The sequence below is a fragment of the Trachemys scripta genome, chromosome 1 (assembly GCF_013100865.1).
Source record: "Trachemys scripta elegans isolate TJP31775 chromosome 1, CAS_Tse_1.0, whole genome shotgun sequence".
Classification (NCBI taxonomy): domain Eukaryota; kingdom Metazoa; phylum Chordata; order Testudines; family Emydidae; genus Trachemys; species Trachemys scripta.
This window is the reverse complement of record NC_048298.1, coordinates 144,261,681-144,285,252: the sequence shown is the minus strand read 5'-3', so window position 1 is coordinate 144,285,252 and position 23,572 is coordinate 144,261,681. Positions and strand designations below refer to the sequence as shown.

General features: G+C 49.1%; 1 protein-coding gene across 1 annotated transcript in view; it reads right to left on the bottom strand.

Moving 5' to 3' along the window:
• The window catches only part of FSTL1 (follistatin like 1), a 74,452-nt gene extending 51,826 nt beyond the window's left edge, over positions 1-22,626 (bottom strand). The window contains exons 1-2 of the mRNA XM_034788549.1: positions 22,344-22,626; positions 22,131-22,187 (exon numbers count right to left, since the gene is read on the bottom strand). Coding sequence (XP_034644440.1) covers positions 22,131-22,187; positions 22,344-22,346 — 60 coding nt within the window. The 5' untranslated portion in view covers positions 22,347-22,626. The remainder of the gene's footprint in view (positions 1-22,130; positions 22,188-22,343) is intronic.
• Positions 22,627-23,572: the final 946 nt, after the last annotated feature.

The window sequence follows — 23,572 nt, the reverse complement described above, 5'->3', positions numbered from 1 at the left end:
CTGGGAACCTGCATGGCACATAATAAATAAGCAAAAACTTCTGGCAGAAGCCCCTTCCCAGCAGGGAGGGGAAGAGGCGGGGCCACCACAGGACAGGCATCCGGTGGCAGGGTCAGCAGCGGCTGCGCCAGGGGAGACTTAGCCTCCTCTAGCCTATTATACCTGCGGCCCATGTGCGTAACCAGTCCATATATGGAACAGGAGCATGGCAGCTAGAGACATAAGGCCTGACTCTTTTGTTTTATGCCTTTTCATTTACATTTGAATGAAGTATTACCCAATCAGAATTTGATTTTAGATACTTATATGGTCCCCTTATATGATACCAGAATATCTGTGCACCACACAAGCTGTACACACAAGCTGTAATGTACTTATCCTCACAACACCCCTGTAGGATATGGAAGTGCTATTATCCCATTTTACAGATAGAGAACTGAGGCACAAAGAGGTTAAGTGACTTGTCACACAGGAAGTCTGTAATGGATCAGGGAATAAATCCTAGGCCTTGCAAGTCCCAGGCTACAGCCCAAACCACTGGACCATCCTTCCTCTCACATGTGCATCACTGATAACATCGTACACTCATTTTGCACAGGTATAACTGATGAGACAAAGTGCAAAGCACTGGAGAATCAGGCCCTTTATGTTTGTTCTTTCTTTGTTTGTGGTTTTCCTGAATATGGAATAGATCACCTAGACTGGGAAATACACAATGTGGAGTTTGTGTGTGGGATGAATAAATTTGCTGCAGGCAGTGCAGTGCAGAGGGACTGGCTCCACCTCTAGGGTTATTTATGCGTCTGGATTCTTTGCACATCATGGTAAGAGGAATGAAACAGAAAGAGGTGAAAGGGGAAGGAAGGAAGGAAGGAAGGAAGGAAATCCCTGGCTTCCTTGCTGTTTCATTCTTCAGAAAGCATCATAAGGACCTTCTCATGGCCCCTCCCAAGCCCTGCTCTAGGGGGTTCTCAGAATGTTGCACTGTGCTGATCGAATTGCTCCGTGGGTGAGTGAATGTTCTTTGGATCAACGCCAGAACGTGCTGCTGCAAAGCCTGAGACTATTCTGGATATGCTTCTCATGTCCCCTGATTAAACTCAGCATCTGCTTGCTGGGTTTAGGGAGGGAGGACGCTCGCAGGGCAGCTAAAGCTGCTGAAACCCTTGTAGCCCTTTCCCAAGAGCCTGGTGGTGTCGTTCTGGTGACGTCCTGTGCTGATGGGCCAGAGGTCAGGATGAGCACTGTTGGAAAGGGGCTGGGAAAAGCCCACCTGGTTGCACTCTCACTAGTTCAGGCAGCTGAGTGAGAATTCAAGGATTCTGGATTGTTGTAGCCCTGCCCTTGTGTAGCCAGGGCAGCTGCACCCTCCACAGCGTGGGGGGGGATGGGGAGTGCACGCCAGTGACAAACAGCATGACGGCAAATCCCAAGGTGATGCAAACCATTGCTGCCCTGTGACCTCATCAGGAAATGAGGAGCATAGGCTAGTGATGTGCTGTGGGGCAGCAACTCCCTGAGTCACAACTGAGGCTCAATCCCAGGACTCCTAGGGTTGCCAACTGGCTGATTTTTAACTGGCCTGCCTGGTTGCTGTACTGCCTTGCCAGTGAACAGATTTAACATGCTGGCTTTTTTTTTCACTGGGACACATCAGAGGTCTCCATAGTACACATCCCTATAGTCCAGACTGCAGTGCCATGTTAGGATAAGGGAAGAAAAATGATAGACCAACATAAAAATACACAGGTTGTGTTATTTTTTGTGTCAAATGATTCTCTAAAACATTTTATGAATAATTAGCTAGAGTCGGCACAAGGACCCTTTTTGTTGGTCAGGAGGGGTGGCCGGTTTTTCTGCGTCTTGGAGGTGACAACTCTCAGGGCTTTCCCTAAGGCGGCACAGCTACATGTCATTCCTTACAGAGAGGGCTGAGCATCGACCATTGGATTACTACAGCTCTTTGAGCTGGGCTAAGCCAGTAGGTTCAATGTGCCCCCTGCAATCTCCAGGTTTTTCAATTAGTACCTCAGCCTTCCCCTGCTGAGAAAATGAGGCCTGTCAGCTTGCCTCAGAGGTTGTTGTAAACTCAATGGAGGCCAAGCTCGCTCTATTCTTACCTGGGTGTGTGTGGGAAGATTATTCTCTTATTTTACCAGTAGCAGAGCTATTACTAACCCCCCTCAGTATCATAGGCAAACCCAAGATCAATCCTAGCTTCTCTGGGAGAACCATGCCTATGCTGCAGTTTCACTGTATGGGGGAAACAGAAGGGCGTTCAGATGGCTGGACTGAGCTGTTTGCATGGAAGGAATGCAGGGCTCAGCAGAAACTGTCTAGACTTTAACTAACCTCACCCCAAGGAGTCTGGGGAGGGTTGGGACACACAGAGGGTGGAGGAGTAGCAGGGGCCAGCAAAACATTCTAAATCTATGTTCAACGCCCACAAATAGGTCATTTCTATAGGTAAATGGACGCATTTCTAAAACAGTTTCCTGTATGCTGGGCTTCAGCTGCCAGAGGACAAGGAGGGAGGGTCAGACTGTGAGGTCAGACTGTTCACTGTGACAAGAACTGGGGCTCTTATTTTCTTATAAGCACCATTTATTAGACGAACAACAGTACAGACAACACACAAACTCTATTCTGAAGGAAAAGAGCGGCTGATAGAGACCGCAATTCATTGGATCTGACAGAGAGAAAGCACCTTCCCTCCACGGATCTCAAAGCACCGTACAAGCATTAGGTAATTTAGCCCTGCAACTGCCCCGTGAAGTAGTAAAGTGATACTATCCTCATTGTACAGAAGCATAAACCAAGGCACAGAGCAGTTAAGTGATCTGCCCAGGGTCATACAGACAGTCAGTGACAGAGCTTGAATCAGCGCTCTTGGTGCTGGGTCCTAGTTCTGTTTCGGACACAAGTCAGAGAAGAATCTTTGGTCTCACGGTTTGGAAATGGCTGTCACAGTAACATAGCACTTCAGACCCCGCCCAGGTCCACAAAGGGACTTAGGCGCCTAAGTCCCTGTTTTAGGCTCCACTGCAATTCACAAAACTCCCACTTGGCTGCTGCCGAACCCTGTAGGCACCCAAACTCACTTGCTGCCTAAGTTTTTGCAGTAAAAGTCCCCTAGGTGCATGTATATTTCTGCCCTACTAGGCATCAGGGGGTCTACCTGCTGGATAAGTCCCAGAGTGATCCACAAACCAGGGGAAGATAAGTGTTCATCTGCCTAACTCACGAGTAGGGCCCTACCTGGTAGATGTGCTCAGAGGCCACCTACCAGCAGACTGGGAAACATTCAAAATCTGGCCAGAGGAGGTGCTGGTGGTGCTGCCACTCACCGAATAAGTTTTAGCCCAGTGGTTAGAACACTCACCTGGGATGTGGGAGACCCAGGTTCAATTCTCCCCTCTTCCTGAGGAGAGAAAGGATTTGAACAAGGGAGTCTCACCGACATGGAGTGTGCTCTACCCAGTGAGCCATGGGCTCATCTAAGGGGGGATTCCCTCAGGCTGTCCTGTTGAAGCTGTTCCTCTGTGGATAAATACTTAAATAGTCATTGGAGAAGGGGAACTGAACTCTGGGTTTCAAACCTTCCACATGGGTGCCCTAACCATTGGATTGGAAAGTCATTCTCTCTCAGTCCAATGACTGATAGGGGGGAGACCTCCCTGTTCAAATCTTCTTTCTCCCTTAGGCAGAGAGGTTAATTGAACCCGGATCCCAGGTAGCGCTCTAACCAGTGGGCTGAAAGTTACCAGCATGACCACCTCCTTCTTCTCCAGCTGTTTTGTGTGGAGCGAGGCAGGTGACTCACTCATTCTCACAAGAAACAACTTGGACACCTAAGTCACCTGGCTCCAGGAGAGGGGGTCCTGATTGTGGATCCCTAGCAGAGCTAGGTGCCTCCCTGCAGCCTGAACATAGGGGCTGAACTCCATGAAAAGGGCAGGGCTAAGGACACACCTCTGTCATCAGCATCTCTCATTGGGTAGTTTAGGTGTCTCCCTCCCTAGTGTGCTGGTTTTTGTAGATTGCATTGTAAGCTAAGGCGCCTGTCTCTCCCCATGCACTGTATAGGAGCCTAGGTGTCTAACTCATGCTTTATGGATCACAGGGTTCCTGTGATTTTCTAGGTGCCTAAAAGTTAGGCACCATGATGCTCAGCATTGCAATGCCTAAGTCCCTCTGAGGAGCCATAGGTTGCCTACCCCTGCCTAATCACTAGTCTATAGCCTCTACTTTCCTATACACAAAGACTTCGCTATAAAAATATGAATAACATACTTTTTAAAATCAGAAGACAGCAGCTGAAATATTTTTTAAAAAATTATCTTGTTGTTTTAACAACATCTTCACTGCTGGGGAGAGGGGGAGGAAAAAAGTGGAGGAAGGAAAGTAATTTCCGTTGGTTGCCATAGCAACTAATGGGAATCGCTAACCCATCTTCTCCTTGTCAACCTTAGATAGACCTGTCAGGGATAGTGAGCAATTCTGCCCTGTGCATAGAGCTGCTGCCTAACGACAACATTAAATTAATGGAGAATCTATATTATCATAATGTCAAGTGCCATCCCTACAGCATGTCTCCATTTGTTATCTCTGTGCTACTAACAAAAGCCATGAATAAGTGATAAGCCATGAAAGCTGCTTCCTGCTCCCCTCAGAGAGGAAGCGAGCTTTAAAAATGCAACCCCCCCCACTATGCACTACCTCAGCTCTGCCTCCATGGATGTCTGTCTCTATCTCTGGGTCAGTTGACAGCATTCAAGTGTACCCCATCCCAAATGAGGGGGGGGGTCCCCATTTTAGAACTCAATTTCATTGCTACTCCCCATGTGCATCTATTCATTTTTCAATAATTTAGCCCAGTGTGGCTGGAAAAATGTTATTAATATATCAACAGATAATATAAAACAATAATAGTTCTTTGCATGTCTACAGCACCTTCCATCCAAGGGTCTCAAAGAGCTTCACTAATAGTAATGCATTTGTAACTCTGGGCAAGTCCTGGCCATAGGCTTCAGCAGAGGGGCCCCATACAAAGTAATACCATGCACAGGATGTAAAATTGTCCTGATAAAATCATGATGACCCCAACTAGTTCACCTCTCCAAGGACTCTGTGCTGGTGTCTCATACACTCTTAGGCTGTTAAGAGCATCTGAGATCTTTCAGTCAATGGCAAAACATTAGATAACAGAGTTAGGGGGGAGGAACCCACTTTACTTCATTGCCATGCAGGCATCTGATTGACATGTCATCCCCCACTACCCCATGACTAACTGCACCGCCAATCACTTTCCTCCACAGTGTTTGGAGAGGCCATTAAATGTTCAGTTCTGAGCACCATGTTACCAAAAAGATATGGCCAAATTGGAGATACTTGAAAGAGTGACCATTCTTTGGCAGGGATTGTGCTATGAGGACATTAAAGAGCTAAACACGGAGCAGTGGAGGCAACATAGGTCGAAGGGTGGAGATAAGAAGGAAGGAGGGGAATTATGTATTCATGAACATAGGGCTATAATTAAGACTAATGGGATGAAATAAGGAAAGGGAATATGTATTTGCCTTATTTATTTGAGAAGAATATAAAGAAAAACTGGCTGACTTGGAGAGATATTAGGTTGTGGCTTTGGGTATGTCTACACTACGGGATTACTCTGAATTTACAGGATTCGATTTTGGGCAACCGATTGTATAAAGTCGAGTGCATGCGGCCACACTAAGCACATTAATTCAGCGGTGTATGTCCATGTACCGAGGTTGGCGTCGACTTCAGGAGCGTTGCACTGTGGGTAGCTATCCCATAGTTCCCGCAGTCTCCCCCGCCCATTGGAATTCTGGGTTGAGATCCCAATGCCTGATGGGGCAAAAACATTGTCGTTGGTGGTTCTGGGTACAGCCTCACCCCTCCCTCCGTGAAAGCAATGGCAGATAATCGTTTCGTGCCTTTTTTCCTGGGTGAACTGTGCAGATGCTATACCACAGCAAGCATGGAGCCCACTCAGCTCAAGACAGCAGTCATGAACATTGTAAACACCTCGCGCATTATCGTGCAGTTTATGCTGAACCAGAACCTCAAAAACTAGGCAAGGAGGAGGCTGCGACTGCAGGGTGGCGACAAGAGTGATGAGGATATGGACACGGACACAGAATTCTCTCAAACCGCGGGCCCCGGTGCTTTGGAGATCATGCTGTTAATGGGACAGGTTATAGCCGTGAAACACCGATTTTGGGCCCAGGAAACAAGCACAGACTGGTGGGACCGCATAGTGTTGCAGGGTGGGACGATTCCCAGTGGCTGCGAAACTTTGGCATGCGTAAGGGCACTTTCATGGAACTTTGTGACTTGCTTTCCCCTGCCCTGAAGCGCCAGAATACCAAGATGAGAGCAGCCCTCAGAGTTGAGAAGCGAGTGGTGATAGCCCGGTGGAAGCTTGCAATGCCAGACAGCTACTGGTCAGTCGGGAATCAATTTGGAGTGGGCAAATCTACTGTGGGGGCTGCTGTGATGCAAGTAGCCAAAGCAATTGCTGAGCTGCTGCTACCAAAGGTAGTGACTCTGGGAAATGTGCAGGTCATAGTGGATGGCTTTGTTGCCATGGGATTCCGTAACTGTGGTGGGGCGATAGATGGAACCCATATCCCTATCTTGGCACCGGAGCACCAGGGCAGCCAGTACATAAACCGCGAGGGGTACTTTTCAATGATGCTGCAAGCACTGGTGGATCACAAGGGATGTTTCACCAACATCAACATCGGATGGCCGGGAAGGGTTCATGACGCTCGCCTCTTCAGGAACACTAATCTGTTTAAACGGCTGCAGCAAGGGATTTGCTTCCCAGACCAGAAAATAACCATTGGGGATGTTGAAATGCCTATAGTTATCCTTGGGGACCCAGCCTACCCCTTAATGCCATGGCTCATGAAGCCATACACAGGCAGCCTGGACAGTAGTCAGGAGCTGTTCAACTACAGCCTGAGCAAGTGCAGAATGGTGGTAGAATGTGCATTTGGACGTTTAAAGGGTCGCTGGTGCACGTTACTGACTCGCTCAGACCTCAGCCAAACCAATATTCCCATTGTTATTGCTGCTTGCTGTGTGCTCCACAATCTCTGTGAGAGTAAGGGGGAGACCTTTATGGCGGGGTGGGAGGCAAATCGCCTGGCCGCTGATTATACACAGCCAGACACCAGGGCAATTAGAAGAGCACACCAGGAAGCGCTGCGCAACGGAGAAGCTTTGAAAGCCAGTTTAATGACTGGCCAGGCTACAGTGTGAAAGTTCTGTTTGTTTCTCCTTGATGAAAACCCGCCCCCTTGATTGACTCATTCCCTGTAAGCAACCCACCCTCCTCCTTCGATCACAGCTTGCTTTCAAAGGAAATAAAATCACTATAGTTTAAAAATCATGTATTCTTTATTAATCGATTATAAAAAGAGGGAGAGAACTGACAAGGTAGCCCGGGTGGGGTTTGGGAGGAGGATAGGAGGGAAGGAAAAGGCCACTTCAAAAGTTCAAAATAATGACAGCCTTTTGCTTGGGCTGTCCACTGGGGTGCAGTGGGCAGGTGCACGGAGTCTTCACCCCCCGCGCATTCTTACATGGTCTGGGTGAAGAGGCTATGGAACATGGTGAGGGGGAAGGGTGGTTATACAGGGGCTGCAGTGGCACTCTGTGATCCTGCTGCCGTTCCTGAAGCTCCACCAGATGCCGGAGCATGTCAGTTTGATCACGCAGCAGTCCCAGCGTTGCATCCGCCACCTCTCATCTCGAGCATCTCTCCTCTCCTCACGTTCGTCCCTCATGGCCTCACGTTCACTAGCAGCTTTCCTGTACTGGGATAGGGTGTCCTTCCACTCATTCAGATGAGCTCTTTCATCGCGGGTCGATTGCATGATTTCAGAGAACATTTCATCTCGCATGCGTTTTTTTCGCCGCCTTATCTGAGATAGCCTTTGGGACGGAGGAGGGAGGCTTGAAAAATTTGCAGCTACGGGAGGGAAAAAAGGGAGAGAAGTATTTAAAAAGATACATTTTACAGAACGATGCTTATACTCTTTCACGGTGAAAAACACTATTCACATTACATAGCACATGTGATTTTGGCACAAGGTCGCATTTTGCATTTTAATATTGAGTGCCTGCGGCTTTGGTGTTAGAGATCACAGACGCAGGTCCGGGCAACAGAATTCGGCTTGCATGCAGCCAGGGCCACCCGCGGAGGGAGGGAGGGGGCAAGTGGGGCAATTTGCCCCGGGACCTGCAGGGGCCCCCACAAGAATATAGTATTCTATAATATTGCAACTTTTTTTTAATGGAAGGAGCCCCCAAAATTGCTTTGCTCCAGGTCCCCTGAATCCTCTGGGCGGCCCTGCATGCGGCCATGGTAAGCCATTGTCTTTTGGTTTCTGCAACCTTCCTAAAAGCAGCGCCCTCCTTTCCCACATACCAAGCAAAGCCCATTGAGTACTGCAGTTTTCCTGTTAATGTGCAGCAGTAGAAACCAAACTAACCCCCTCCCCCCATCCAATTCTCTGGGATGATCGCTTTATCCCTTCCCCCACCATGCGGCTGGTCTCAGGGAAGATCCCTGCTAGCCAAACGCGAAAAGCTCAGCGCCAATGATCCACTCCCACCCCCACCCCGCTTGGCTAACTGCAGGGAAGGATTTCTTTTCAGCCACAGGCAAACAGCCCAGTAAGAATAGCCACCCCTGTCCTCTTAATTAAATTCTCATATTTCAACCAGGTTACCATGAACAATATCACTCTCCTGAGGATAACACAGCGAGATAAAGAACGGATGTTGCTTGAATGCCAGCAAACACCAGGACCATACGCGGCCAGGCTTTGTCATGCAATGATACCAGATTACTTGCTACTAGCATGGTGTGGTCAAGTGTCCTACCATGGAGGACGGAATAAGGCTGCACTGCCCAGAAACCTTCTGAAAAGGCTTTTGGAGTACCTCCAGGAGAGCTTCATGGAGATGTCCCTGGAGGATTTCCGCTCCATCCCCAGACACATTAACAGACTTTTCCAGTAGCTGTACTGGCCGCGAATGCATCCCAAGTCCTCAGGGCAAATTAATCATTAAAAAACGCTTGCTTTTAAACCATGTTTTATATTTACAAAAGCACACTCACCAGAGGTCCCTTCCATGGCTTCATGGACTGGGATAACGCCTTGGGATGGTTGGGAGGGTACTTCAGTCAGGCTGAGAAAAAGATCCTGGCTGTTGGGGAGAACGGAGTGCTGTGTGCTCTCCGCAAGCTCGTCGTCCTCCTCCTCATCTTCCCCGTCCGCAGAATCCTCAGGCATGGCTGAGATTACCCCCGCCTCGGAATCCACGGTCAGAGGTGGGGTAGTGGTGGCGGCCCCCCCAGAATTGCATGCAGCTCAGCGTAGAAGTGGCATGTCTGCGGCTCTGACCCGGACCTTCCATTTGCTTCTTTGGTTTTCTGGTAGGCTTGTCTGAGCTCCTTAACTTTCACATGGCACTGATATGAGTCCCTATTGTGGCCTCTCTCCATCATGCCCTTGGAGATTTTTTCAAATGTTTTGGCATTTTGTCTTTTGGAACAGAGTTCTGCTAGCACTGAATCCTCTCCCCATATAGCCATCAAATCCAGTACCTCCTGTACGGTCCATGCTGGTGCTCTTTTTCGATTCTCCGACTGCATGGTTACCTGTGCTGATGAGCTCTGTGTGGTCACCTGTGCTCTCTACGCTGGGCAAACAGGAAATGAAATTCAAAAGTTGGCGGGGCTTTTCCTGTCTACCTGGCCAGTGCATCCGTGTTCAGATTGCTGTCCACAGCGGTCACAATGGTGCACTGTGGGATAGCTCTCGGAGGCCAATACCGTCAAATTGCGGCCACACTAACCCTAATTTGAAATGGCAATACCGATTTTGGCGCTACTCCCCTTGTTGGAGAGGAGTACAGAAATCGATTTTAAGAGCCCTTTATGTCGAAGTAAATGGCTTCGTTGTGTGCAGGTGCAGGGTTAATTCGGTTTAACGCTGCTAAATTTGACCTAAACTCATAGTGTAGACCAGGCCATTGTCTCTGCAAAGAATAGGAAGGAGGCAGCATAATATGGGACATAGAAAGCTAGACTGGCTAAGACACTAATGACCAGGATTTGCAAAAGTGGCTACTGATTCTTGGCACCAACTTGAAAGACTGTAAAAGGGTCAGTTTTTCAGCAGATGGGTGCTTGGCCATTCTGAATCTCAGGCCCCTTTAAAGTGTCTCAGGTTGGGCAGTAGCCACATTTGAAAACCCTGGCTTAATAAGTGCATTGTAGGGAACAATTCTGCATGACAGGGAGGGTGCTTATCCCGTCTACACACACTTCTTGAGTGACCGAACGCATTAGGCCATCATGCCTCTAAAACATGAGGCCATGTTTATTATACTCCAAACAGGCCTCTCAGCCAATGAGAGCCAGCCCTGCACTACCAGATTGTCAGGCTGCCCCATAGTTAACTTGGCTGCTCTGTAGGTAATAGGACTGAGAAAACACAACAAATCCAGCCATCTACACACCCTTATTTTGTAACATTTGAGTCCTGACTCTTCAGCATAGTGAACACAGAGACTTGCACAGGGATTCTTTCAAAAGCACAATACAGACAGCGCAAGTTAGTCGGGAACGTGTAACAGTGTGACGAGGCATACTATACTTCTTCTGTGCCCCCTGCTGGAGGTGCCCCTGCCCTGACACACCGGCCCAAAGAACAGTGTCACCTGGGAAGGACAGGCAGTGAACCTAGGTCTCCAAGCACTTCCATCAGGCATTAGCAATCTGGACTCCTTAGGTGACATAAAAAGGTTTGCCTGCTTCTCCTAAGAGGAGGTGCTGGGTGGTGCTGGGGCAGGAGAGAAGTTCACTGGATCTAACCCAGAACACCCAGCCCCAGGCCATGGCCTGACAATCTGACTGCACCTTCAATTACAAAGTGTGACAAACTTTCTCTGTTGTGGAGTGTGACAGGGTGCTGGGCAAAGGGTTGCAGATTCAGCCCTCTGTGTCATTCACTCCTCGTTAGGGGAACAAATTAGTGGGGGCTGGAGGTAACCTGGCCCTAACTGGGGAGGCGGAGACAGCTGCTACCTAATTAGCCTGGGGCTGCTTAAAAGCCTTAGGGGAAGGAAGCCAGGGAGAGCAGAATGAAAGGGAAAAGGCGGGGAATGGAAGCAGGGAGGTAGCTCTCCCCTCCCTGCAGATGGTGAAGGGTTACTTATACATAGTGAAACGGTGATGGGAACAAGCCTGAGAATAAAGTGCACCAGTGGTTACTGAACCCAGGGTCTCTGAGTGACTTTGTGAACCTAGCAGAGGCAGAAGCCAAGGGGGCCCTGCCACACTCTGCTACGTGGAATTAAAAGTCCAGGTGGCTATTTTGGGATGAAGGTCTATTAACGGTTACTAGACTAGCAAGGGGCTGCAAGACGCCCCCCACCCACACACTCACACCTGGTGAGCTGGGACACTCAGTGATAGTGGACCACAGTGTTGTTTTCACAAGGTAACAATAATCAGATCTCTTGCCAGGCGAAGCTGCTTTTCTCTGGGTGGATATCGTGCTGTAGCTGACAACCCTGAACACTGAAGTCCTTTCTTTGGCCACAGAACAGGTGCAGCCTGGGCAGTGGCAGAGCAAGCTTCCCTCACGCCACCCCCTATGGACGTGATTTAGCCCCAGCTGGAGCCTCACCTGCAGGGGCAAAAGAGAAATGGAGTCTCTGTGGCAATTCAATCCTGGGCCTCTCTGCTGAGACGGCCCCCATGAGTACCCTATATGGAAAGTTATTTTAATATTCCTCCTACCACCACCCCCACCTCTAGGGACAGGAATGAGCTCACCAGCTCACATCACATGGAGCCACCAACCAAACAGCCATCAGACTTGCAGTTTCTCTCCTATAGAGTCAGGCCTGGTCTACATGTAAAACTTAGGTCGGCGAGGCTACAGCACTAGCATGTGACAAATCCACTCCCTGAGTGCCGTAGTTAAGCCAACCTAACCCCTGATGTAGATACAGCCAGAGTGAAGGAAGAATGCTTCTGTCAACCTACCTACTGTCGCTCCAGGAAGTGATGTTCGTACAGTGATGGAAAAACCCCTTCCATCACTGTAGGCTATGTCTACAGAGTTATGCCAGCATTGCTACACGAGCCAGCTATACAACTGGAGTCCCCGCAACGTAGACAAGGCCTACGTCCTCCAGGAAGTGTAGTAATGCACTTACAAGCGTTCCTGTACACTCTTCATGCAGTCTTTGGGTTTCCTGGGACATACTCCCTGCTGGGTCAGAAACAAAGCAGCCCAGGGCAGGGCAATCACAAGCTACAGTACACAGGGCAGTAGGAAGTTTGTTACCTCATTGCTATACATAGTCCCTGTTCATAATAAAAGGTTCATCTTGACACTGGTCTGCCTATCAGTAAGATACTACAGTTTCTGCTGATGCAGGCCAAATTCAGACCAGTGACCTAAAGATGAATGGTCCAGTTTCACTACCTAAGCTGTCCATACTCCTGGATTCAATGAACTGTTCTCCAACATGAATCTACCCTCTTTGAAAACTGGATTACAATCATTTCAAATCATCCATTCCCACTGTCCCTGGAGAATGTTACTTCTCCCAAGCACAGACAACAATCCAGATGTGACTAACATGACCCCTGAGCTTTGAGGGCTGGAAACCAGTTCCTCATATACAGTGCCCTTTCCTCAACCATAAAGGAAAAGAGCAGCCAAAGACAAGGCTGAAGACAAAAGCCCAAAGGTAGCTTGGCACATCTGTGAAGAGTTACAGCATGCAGCAGGAAAGCAGTTGGCTTCGGGCTACAATTACCCATGCTCTAATGGCAGGGGTCCCAGTGGCACAGAAAGGCCTCTAGGAATTGCATTCCAGACTGATTAGTCATCAAGTAAACAGCCCCAGACTGTACACCTGGAGCAACACCCAGACTGTATACCACCAAGGGCCGTGCTGGCAACATGCCAGCAACTTGAAGGTTCTGCCTCATTTGTATCTCTCCTGATGGACGCCTCGTTTTTCACCTGAAGTCTTAGGAGCTGATCAGCTTTATCCTTGTGCAGAAGTTACAAGGAGGGACTAGCCAAGGGCTGTATTACAGGATCCTGAGAGCCAGATTTGGCCCTGAGGTTGCAGTTTGTTGGGCCACCGCTATAGATGGAGATTTATTGTCCAATACTGTGTCCTAAGTATGGACAGATTTCTTAGATCGGCACATTTCTCTCTGGGCTTCAGTCACGCATCAAGCTACTCTACCTCCCACTCCAACTGACATTCTGAATCTCCACTGACTTTCCTGCTTGGCAGAACAGGCACCTGAGAAGACTTAACTATGAAATCAACAGTGAATGGAGCTTTGTGATGAAGGCTTATGGCTTTGAGTTCTTACCAATATTTACCAGTGAAGGCCAGTTAAAGAAATATTCTCACAAATTTACAGGCAATCTGCAGGGAGTGAGGTGGGAGCAAGCCCCACCTACTGGCTAGATCATCAAGATTTTGGCTTCTAGTCTTAGCTCTGTCAAAGATTCTGTGTGACCCAGGAGTGTAAAATTACAAAGAAACCACCTTTGGCTGCAGATAATCTTTCTAGCTATCAGCATATGTTGAAATGCCAATTTCTGGGGGAAATCATCAAGAACAAGATAACTCCAGCAGTATCTAGAGCAGGGGTGGGCAAACCTTTTGGCCCAAGGGCCACATCTGGGACTAGAAATTGTATGGCAGGCCATGAATGCTCACAAAATGGGCGTTGGGGTGTGGGAGGGGGTGAGGGCTCTGGTTGGGGGTGAGGGCTCTGGGGTGGGGCCAGAAATGAGGAGTTCAGGGTGTGGGAGGGGGGATCAGGGCAAGGGGTTGGGGTGCCGGAAGGCGTGCAGGCTCCGGCTGGGGGTGTGGGCTCTGGGGTGAGGCTAGGGATAAGGAATTTGGGATGCAGGAGGGTGCTTTGGGCTGGATCGGAGGGGTTCGGAGAGCGGGAGGGGGATCAGGGCTGGGGCAGGGGGTTGGGGCATGGGGAGAGGCTCAGGGGTGCAGGCTCTAGGCTGCGCTTACCTCAAGCTGCTCCCGGAAGCTGCGGCATGTCCCTTCTCCGGCTCCTACATAGAGGCACAGCCAGGGGGCTCTGCATGCTGCCCCATCCACAGGCACTGCCCCTGCAGCTCCCATTGGAGTGCCAGAGGGGGCCATTGGAGCGCGTAAGAGCCGGAGGGGGGCCATGTCGCTCCAATGGGAGCCACGTGGAGCAGCCCCCAACCCTGCACCCCGGCTGGAGTGCCGGGGCGGGGCAAGCTCCAGACCCTGCTCCCCAGCAGGAGCTCGAGGGCCAGTTTAAAACGGCTGTTGGGCTGGATGCGGCCCATGGGCCGTAGGTTTGCCCACCCCGAGTTAGAGTCCAAATGTCTCTTACCTGTTCAGTTGGGGTTCTAATCCAGGAGCTGTGCAGACACTGCACTGGTGATGGTGGCTGATGATCTCCTGTCAATGGATGAAGATTAGGTGCCCATGCTTTAAAGTCCACGGACTCCCTGGCCACACCTCAGCCCCTCCTCTGGCCTGCTCCAAACCCTGCCCTAGCCTAGCTTGGGAGAGCTGCGGTGGAGCATGAGGCGTGCACAGTCACCCTGCATTCCTACTCTGAAACCTGCCCCTTTCTCTTGTCATGTTACCTAGTCTTTCAAATCCTCTGTCTGCACTGATTCCTCTATCTATTAGGATTGCAGCAGCACCTACCTAGAGATCCAGGTCAGGGATCAAGGCCTCACTGGGTTAGGCACTGTACACACGCATAATCAAAAGATAATCTCCACGCCAGAGAGTTTACAGTTTTAGGGTGGTATTACTCGGAATAATGGGATGAAATAAGCAAAGGAAAATTTAGGCTGACCAGCAGGAAAAGCTTGCTACCCGTGAGAACATTAGACAGTATAATAGTGTTTCAAGGAAATGGTGGGCATCATACCATTTGGGACAAAAGTGGACTGGGTACAGCCCCGGAGCACTATGGGGAACCACCCTGTGCTACTCAGCAGGAGATGGCCTGGATGGGACCTAACAGATCTTTTCCATCTGTAGCTCCTATCTCTTGGCTGTCTGGTTGCATTCTGGGTGTGTTTCAGAGAGCAAGGGAGGAGTAGTTTACCTCCCAATGATATAAAAGCCATTGAGCCAGCTCCTGCTTTCAAATCAGCCTTTAGTCTGCTTCACCACCACATTTGCTCAGCTGCTTGAATGTGGGATTGAGGGATCCAGATACAGCTGAGCTAAGGAGACACGAGATTCCCTTCCCTGCAAATCCACCTGACCCCCTACCCCTTCCTAGCCAGCTCATCACAAAGGAGCCTACAGCCTGAGTCCAAGCCCAGTGGGTCCCAATATCTTTGCTGTGACTGACTGATCACAAAGGCTATTCTTTAATTTAACTGTACAGTAACTAACAGGAATCAGCAACAACATCTGGGCCTCCAACTATTTACTGCAGGAATTAGGGAACTAGGGAGTGGAATAGGAAATCAGACTTCACAGGGCTCAGGAGATTGGGAATAGGCTCTACAGACATTGACCTCTAAGTAGGTGGTTTGAGTTGCAGACCAAGAAAATAATAATCAATTATTACATCTGGTGTGGGAGGGGCTGCGGTGTGCAGGAAGGGACTCAGGGCAAGGGATTGGGGCAGAGGAGGGGTGCAGGGTGTACGAGGGGGCTCAGGGAAGGGGGTTGGTTGCAGGAGGGGTGCGGGGTACAGGGTGCAGCAGGGGGCTCAGGGCAGGGGTTGGGTGCAGGGTGCAGGAAGGGTTCGGGGTGCGGGCTCCGTCCCAGCATCGCTTACCTGGAGTGGCTCCAGGATGGCAGTGGCATGCAGCGGGGCCAGGGCAGGCTCCCTGCCTGCTTTGGATCCGGCCCGTGGGATTGCCACCCAGGTGGCGCCGCGGGCCCCGCGCCGCTCCCAGAAGCAGCCAGGACCACGTCCCTGCAGCCCCTGGGGGAGGGGGAGCACAGGGCTCGCGCTGCCCTTGCCTGTGGGTACCTCCTCCGAAGCTCCCATTGTACGCGGTTCCCAGTTCCCGGCCAATGGGAGCTTCTGGGGAGGTACCCACAGACAAGGGCAGTGCCCGGAGCCCTCTGCCCCGCCCCTGCCCCCAGGGGCCGCAGGGACATGGTGCCAGTCGCTTCTGGGAGCGGCGCAGGGCCCGCGGCGCCACCTAGGTGGCAATTCTATGGGCCGGATCCAAAGCCCTGAGGGGTCGGATCCGGCCCGTGGGCTGTAGTTTGCCCACCACTGGCCTAGGAACTTCAATCAAGGATCAGGGTCTCATTGTGCTGGGCTATGTACAGATATGTACAAAGAGGACAGTTCCAGCTCCAGAGAGCTCATAACTGATAGACTCACAGGATGACACAGAATACATTAGAACCCATACCCACAGCTTAGAGCACCCACAAACTCTGCAAAAATTTAGATCCAAGTCCAACTCTGCTGTTCAGACCCGTCTCTAAAATAAACCAGAGTATTAACAGTTTTAGTCTTTTCTTTTGATAACACCAAAGACACCAGCCTGAGGGATAAACCTTTACAAAGAACGTTCACTTTGTTCTTAGATCAGCTCAGACTCTGGAATATAGCAGAAACGTCTATAACAGAGGCCCCTGTGGAGACAGACACAATCTGGCTGAACGAGGCACTTCTGGGAATCTCATCTGGCTCCTGGGATGGGATGTGAAAACAAAGTCTGGTTAACAGGAGTCTCATTACTTTGGAAGGAGGCATCTGGCAGAGTTTTGTCACAAACTTTCATCTGTACAAAGAAAAATGTTCCTCGACATGTAACACCACACAAGAAAGATCAAAGGTGCCCCCAGTCCCTCCTGACGAGGAAGCAGCTGCTCCAATAACAGCAGCTGGAGCCCATGCAGTAGGCAACACTATGAGTTTCAATCACTCCCCTCGTCTTGTGTGGGGAGGGGATCTGCACACTACGCTGCCTCTCACCAGCAGCTCCCTGTTAATTACAGGCAAAGAATTTGTGCTCTGGCAGATGAAGGCCCTCGCTGAATGCTGGTGAATTTGCACAGCCCAGACTTGTCAGTAAACAGCAGCTTTGTTTGCAGAGGGATGCCACAAAGTCACATACACTCATGCATTACACACCCTACATTTGTCATATTCTGAAGCTGGCAATATCCACCCAATCAGCCCAGGCTGCTGAATTCATCCTTGGTAACATCCCTATGTATAGGCAGTGTGGTGTAGGGGTTAGAGCATGGCACTGGGTTCTTGGGACAGAGCTCCGAGGTTCTAGTGCTGATTCACCTACTGATTTAGCCCTCAGTCCTGCAAGTGCTCAGCTCTCTGGCCTAATACAGCACAGCACTTAAAGTTAAGCACATGCTTAAGTGTTTTGCTGGATTGGGCCAAAGGATTCAACACCCTGCAGACCTGAGCACTTGCTGTGTGGCACTAGCTAAGTCACTTCTCTAATGCATTTATAACGTGCCCATCACCATGGACATGCAGGTCCAACCACCTGCCAAGCGGAGACGCAAAGGCAGGATTCCAAGACGGTGGATGGTGTCAGAGCACAAATATCAGACAGGACAAAATTCAAAGAAATGTTGAGTCTGATATTGCTTCCAGTGAAGTCAATGGCAACATTCCCATTAGCTTGAAGCCATGTCTATACCAGTAGACAAAGGCATGCTGTAGTTTTGACACACCTTAGCTGGTCAAGGTAAACTGACTAGGGTTGACCCCTGCCAGCTAACACATGTTCAAATACAAAGTGTCCTGTCTACAATAGGGTTTTATGTGTTAAAAACTGGTAAAACTTTCCCATATATACAAGTCCTCTGACCCCGTAAAAACAACTGAACAGAGTGTCTGGATTTGTTTCTTGTTAACTGCGTATTTACATACTATTCCTTCAGTACCCAGGGATGAGATATGCACCATATAGGAGACTTAGAGACTTAAGGATTAACTTTTAATACACTCATTTTCTTTCCCAGGGGAGAGGATATGGAGAAGGTAAAAGACATTTTGAGTCTCGCTTTCCTCCCTTCTATCCCATCCAATCACCTCACTATAAACTCTGCTTCCAAGAATCAACCCCTGTACCCAGAGAAAGGCCAGCTATGAACACAAGCAGTCCCGTCTTCATGGCAGCCCCTGTGACACTAGCATACAAATCTTGCACTGAGATCCTGATCCCTCCAACTGAGTCATCCAACACGACCAGGGGGCAGGAGGGGGATTCCAGATGCTGACCCCAGAAGAGAAAGAAAAATAGAACTCCATGAGCGTGATGGCTGGATTCCATCTGGGTGGTAGGGCTCAGGGTCTATTGCTCTTGTGATTGTTACTGAGCTTGGCCAAGAAAAGCTCCCACGGTTTGGCAAGTCTACAATTTTCCAGTCTTCACAAAAGAACTGCAGGAACCTTTTTTGAAGCAATTTCTTCTCAAGAAAGATTACTAATGGGCCTAACAATAGCACTGGGGTGAGTGCAGGATAAAAACCTAGACAGGTAGAGAGAGAGAGATACTCCAGCAGACCTTAGTAGCAATTTTCCCTACATAGGGACTAAAGGTTTAATGCCCAGTGTTAATTTTCTGAATACACTGAATGGCACTGAACACGGAATCCACCAAAAGCAGACAACAACTAGAGAGGTTATCATCTCTGAAATCTAAAAGAGGCACACAATATGTTTCTATGATGTGTACTTAACTGCAGAACAAAACATACTTATATTTATACAATATTATTGCATGTCACTGACATATAGCAATAATACATAGCACTTAGATAAGGGGTTTAAACTTCATAGTGTTTTCTAAACACTAACTAGTTAGTCTTCGAACAAAACCAGCTTCATAAGACAGGTAGGCCAGGATTTCCCATAGCATGTGCCAGTCATATTTAGGTATCTAAAAGGTTTGACTTTCAAAAGAGTTGAGCACTCACCAGCTTCCACAGACTGAAATGGAAATGCAAGGTGCTTGGCACTTTTGAAAATCAAACCATCTGTTCAGATACCTAAATCCACACTGAACAGCCTAACTTTAAACCTGGTTTTGAAAATTTTGGCCGTTAAAGTTTTTATCCCAATTTTATAGATGGGAAGATTAAGGCACAGAGATATTATTGTGCCTAAATTTGGGCATCAAAAAAATTAAGGCACCTACAAATCCTTTCACATGGCAGCTTCTGAGTGTGACCCTCCTTAGAAATTAAAAACACTTTTTAAATATATTTAACACCATTACAAATGTTGGAGGCAAAATGGGCTTTAGAGTGGAGGCTGACAGCTCACGACCCCCCCACATAAAAACCTTGCGACCCCCTGAGGGGCCCTGCCCCCCAGTTTGAGAACCCCTGGGCTACCCAGAATACTAGTAGCACAGCTGGCATCAGGGTCCAAATTCATCCCTGATCTAAATCCACTGGCTCCTACTCTTGTGCGCAGACCACTATCATGGTTATTATTTAACATTTATATTGCAGTTGTACCAATGCACACCTTCTTACAAAGAGATTTTGTCTTATACATTGACCAGAATTAATTACAGTTTGTTTACTATTACTGAGGCCTTGTCCAAACTTGTTTACCCTTGTGGCGGTGTGTAGGATTCCTGTAGCTATTGACAGAGGCAGGCTGAGTCCACACTCACTGTGGTGTGTACCTACATGTGGAAGGCTCCAGCCTGGGGAGGCAATGAGTAAAGGCTCCAGCAGCGGGACAAGACACTGCTAAAAAAGGCAGTGTAGACTCGGGAAGCACTGCTTGGGTGTTTAGACTCTAGAGAACCGTGTAGAATATATACCCTGGGGGTCATGCGTGTACAACACTCTATGCTACTCACCTAAGTAGTGCCTCACCTTCTACCCTGCTATTTATACCCATGCTATCTGGGCATGCCTTATCTGTACTCTACATGCCACTCTAAGGCTATGTCTACACTACAGCTGGGATTGACACTCTGAGATCGATCACCGGTGGTCAATTTAGAGGGTCTAGTAAAGACCCGCCAAATCGACAGCAGATTGCTCTCCAGTCGACCCTGAACTCAAACCGACGAGAAGAGTAAGGTAAGTTGACGGGTGTAGACCCTGCAGTAACTCGACCTAAGGCACGTTGACAGGTTGAGTTGCATAGCGTAGGTCAACTTACCGCAGTAGTGTAGACATAGCCTTAGTGTTGACCTATCCTGTGGCTACATCTCCACTGGGAGATGGGGGCGTGATTCCCAGCTCACGTAGACATACTTATACCAGCTCTCATCAACTTAGTGCATTAAAAACAATAGCGTAACTGCAGTAGCACGGGCAGCCGCAGTAGCGGCACGCGTTAGCTTCCCCGAGTATGCACCCATGGGATCCAGGTAGGTTTGTATTCAAGGCGAATAGTCTATGCCGCTGATTGCTGCGGCCTGTGCTGCCACTGCTACACTACTATTTTTAGCACACTAACTTGATGAGAGCTAGTGCAAGTATGGCTACATGAGCAGGGACTCGCACCCCCAGCTCCAAGTGCAGACGTGCCAAAGAAGATGGGTAAAACTGTTTCCTGTTTGAATTCCAGCTTCTTGACGTATGGAAATACTGACTCTGTAAGATGTCAGGCATTAAGAGAAGGCTAGTATTACTGTATTATTATGCACATAAAAATGTGAGATGTTAATACATGCTATAGCTCAAATCTACTCCATCTCAGTTTTCATGGACACTGCACTAAGGCCGGTTTGGCAGTGTTAGCTGTGACCCCATCACCTTTCCATCTCACCTCCATTCCTGGCATGCCACAGTACTCTGAATTTTTCCATCTCCTCAGCAAGATGCTGATATCTGGGGGAGTTTACTGGAGAGCTTTAGTTTCTGGGTTTTTTTAAATCTTTTGTATTATTCTAAATCCTGTCTCTGCCATAACCATGGTAGTGAGGACAATGGGTGGGAGGCAGAAAAATTAGTTGTTTTGTAGGAAATCAGATGTGTTTATACATTTTTAGGCAGAGCCAAATTGTGATGCTTCAGGGTGTGGCTAGCCATCTGTAACAAATGTGAAGGGGGATAAAATGCAAGTGGAAAGAAAGATCCCCCCCAGGGATCTCTTTTCTTCATAAATGCACATTCTGTTTCTCGCCCTAGTGCAGCTTGAGTTCATTTTCTTTAAATCACTTCCACATTTTCCTGCCTTAATTATAAAATAGTTTGTTTCAGACCTCACTTTCACAAAGGCTGTAGCACCAGGAATTCAGACACCGCTTATTTTCTATCAACAGACTTTGGGGTTTATGAGTTTGGAGTTAATAGCTTTTAATTCCTGAAGAAGGTCAATGCAGTAAAAAAGGAAATGTTCAGAGAAAGTACAGTCTCACTTTAAAGCATGAAAGTGCAGTAATATAAACACAGGCTATTCACACAACAGGACTTAGATCTGTAAATCTTCTGCCAAAACCTAATATAGTGCATGGGAACAAAATTCTGTTATGCTTTTTAAAATATAAAAAGGCACTAACATTAAACCAGGCAGATGTAACTTTAGCTACCCAAAGGAATACATAACAAGGATCTCCATTCACACTTATATGATGAAACTTTTACCCCAAGAAAAAAAATTACTTTTCCCAACTGTGGGTGTATTTTTCACCAAATGAAACTGTTTGAAAGCTTTGGAGGGAGAAACTGTTAATTGTTTAAATTGCTCGAAGGAAGGTGTAAATAATCAAGGGCGCTTTTCTGAACCCCCCAGAACCATTACTTCCTCCAAATACCCACCCCCGCCATCTACTCTTTCCCCCAATCCCCCTGCTTTGGATGCTTTGTCTCCCCTGGTAAAGGCAGACATTTGCGTTCATGCTCATCCGCTGCCTAGATTGCAGGTTCGAACTTTGCAGCAGATCAAAGCTGCTCGCGATTCGTGGAACTACGAGCACGAACCACCCCAAATATCCTCGTGCTCTCGTCTGGGTTTGCAGCTACACTGAATAATATGTCGGGTATGTGCGCGAGCTGGAAATCTAGTCATGGTAAAAAGTGCCCAGGGGAGCCCGGAGCCCCTCACATACCTCAGCGTGCAGCCGGGCGATGGCCACAAGGGCAAAGAGTGACAGACTTTTCCAAATCTGCAAAAGAAAGAAAGAGAAAGAAAGATGCGTGAGAGGGGGGCAGGGAAAGAAGGAGGCGCCCCAGAAAACTTCCTCGGGATCCCCTCTTCTGAGGTCCCCTTCCCCACCCCTCCTAGCACCAGCCTCTCCCTCCCCAGCCGCAGCCCCGCTCACCATGTTGCTCCTGGCTCGGGGAGAGGAGCGCGAGTGGGGCAGGCTGGGCGAGAAGCGGAGAAGGGACCTTTGCTGCTTTTCCCTTCTTCTTCTTCTGGAAATTTGATCAGGGCTCTGGGAGGGAAGCGCTTCCCCCCCATCTGCCTCCAGCTCCGCCCCTCCCCGCCAGCCTCCCCTGGCCCCCTTCACCCGCTCCTCCCCCCGATGTGAGTCCCGACTGCTGCTAACCCAGGGCCAGCAGCGCTTGTGAGCCGGCGCTGACTCCTCCCGCTCCGGCTCCCTAGTGGGAGGGACCCAGCGCTGCTATGGGGCTAGGAGCCTAGGGGCTGAGGCTTTCCATACATCCCGACCACGTGCAGGCACAGGCCCTGCCGAGCCTGCCAGCACCTCCAGGGGGGCATCAGGCTGTGCCAAGGAGTCAGCCTTGCCAACCCTCCAGGATTGGCCTGGAGTCTCCAGGAATTAAAGATGACTCTTTCATTAAAGATTATGTCATGTGATGAGACCTCCAGGAATAGGGTTACCATATTTTGTGCCTCCAAATGGAGGACACTCCCCGGGGCCCCGCCCCGCCCCGCCCCCAGCCCCGCCCCAAGTCCGCCCCTTCCCCAAAGTCTCCGCCCCCTCCCCTGCTTCCCGCGAACATTTAATTCGCGGGAAGCCTGTAGCAGGTAAGGGGGGCGGGGGGAGGAGGCGCGGCCCAGGCTGGTCCCCCTGCGGCTCCAGCCTGGGTCGGCTCGGGCCCTGGGGTGCCGGCCCCGACCGACCACCCCCCGGCTCCCAGGCCCGCGGANAGAAGGAGTTTGGATTAATAGCAGCAGTGATTGGAAATACTGATGTATGTAATTTTATTTCTGTAGAGGCAATAGCTTTCCTCTCACTAGTGCTTCTGATCCAAACTCTTTGTTATACATACAATACATAAACCACAAGGATTTCTGACTGATTATAAAGCAACAGAGAGTCCTGTGGCACCTTTAAGACTAACAGATGTATTGGTACATAAGCTTTTGTGGGTGAATACCCATTTCATGCGTCTGATGAAGTGGGTATTCACCCACGAAAGCTTATGCTCCAATACATCTGTTAGTCTTAAAGGTGCCACAGGACTCTCTGTTGCTTTATAATCAGTCAGAAATCCTTGTGGTTTATGTATTGTATGTATAACAAAGAGTTTGGATCAGAAGCACTAGTGAGAGGAAAGCTATTGCCTCTACAGAAATAAAATT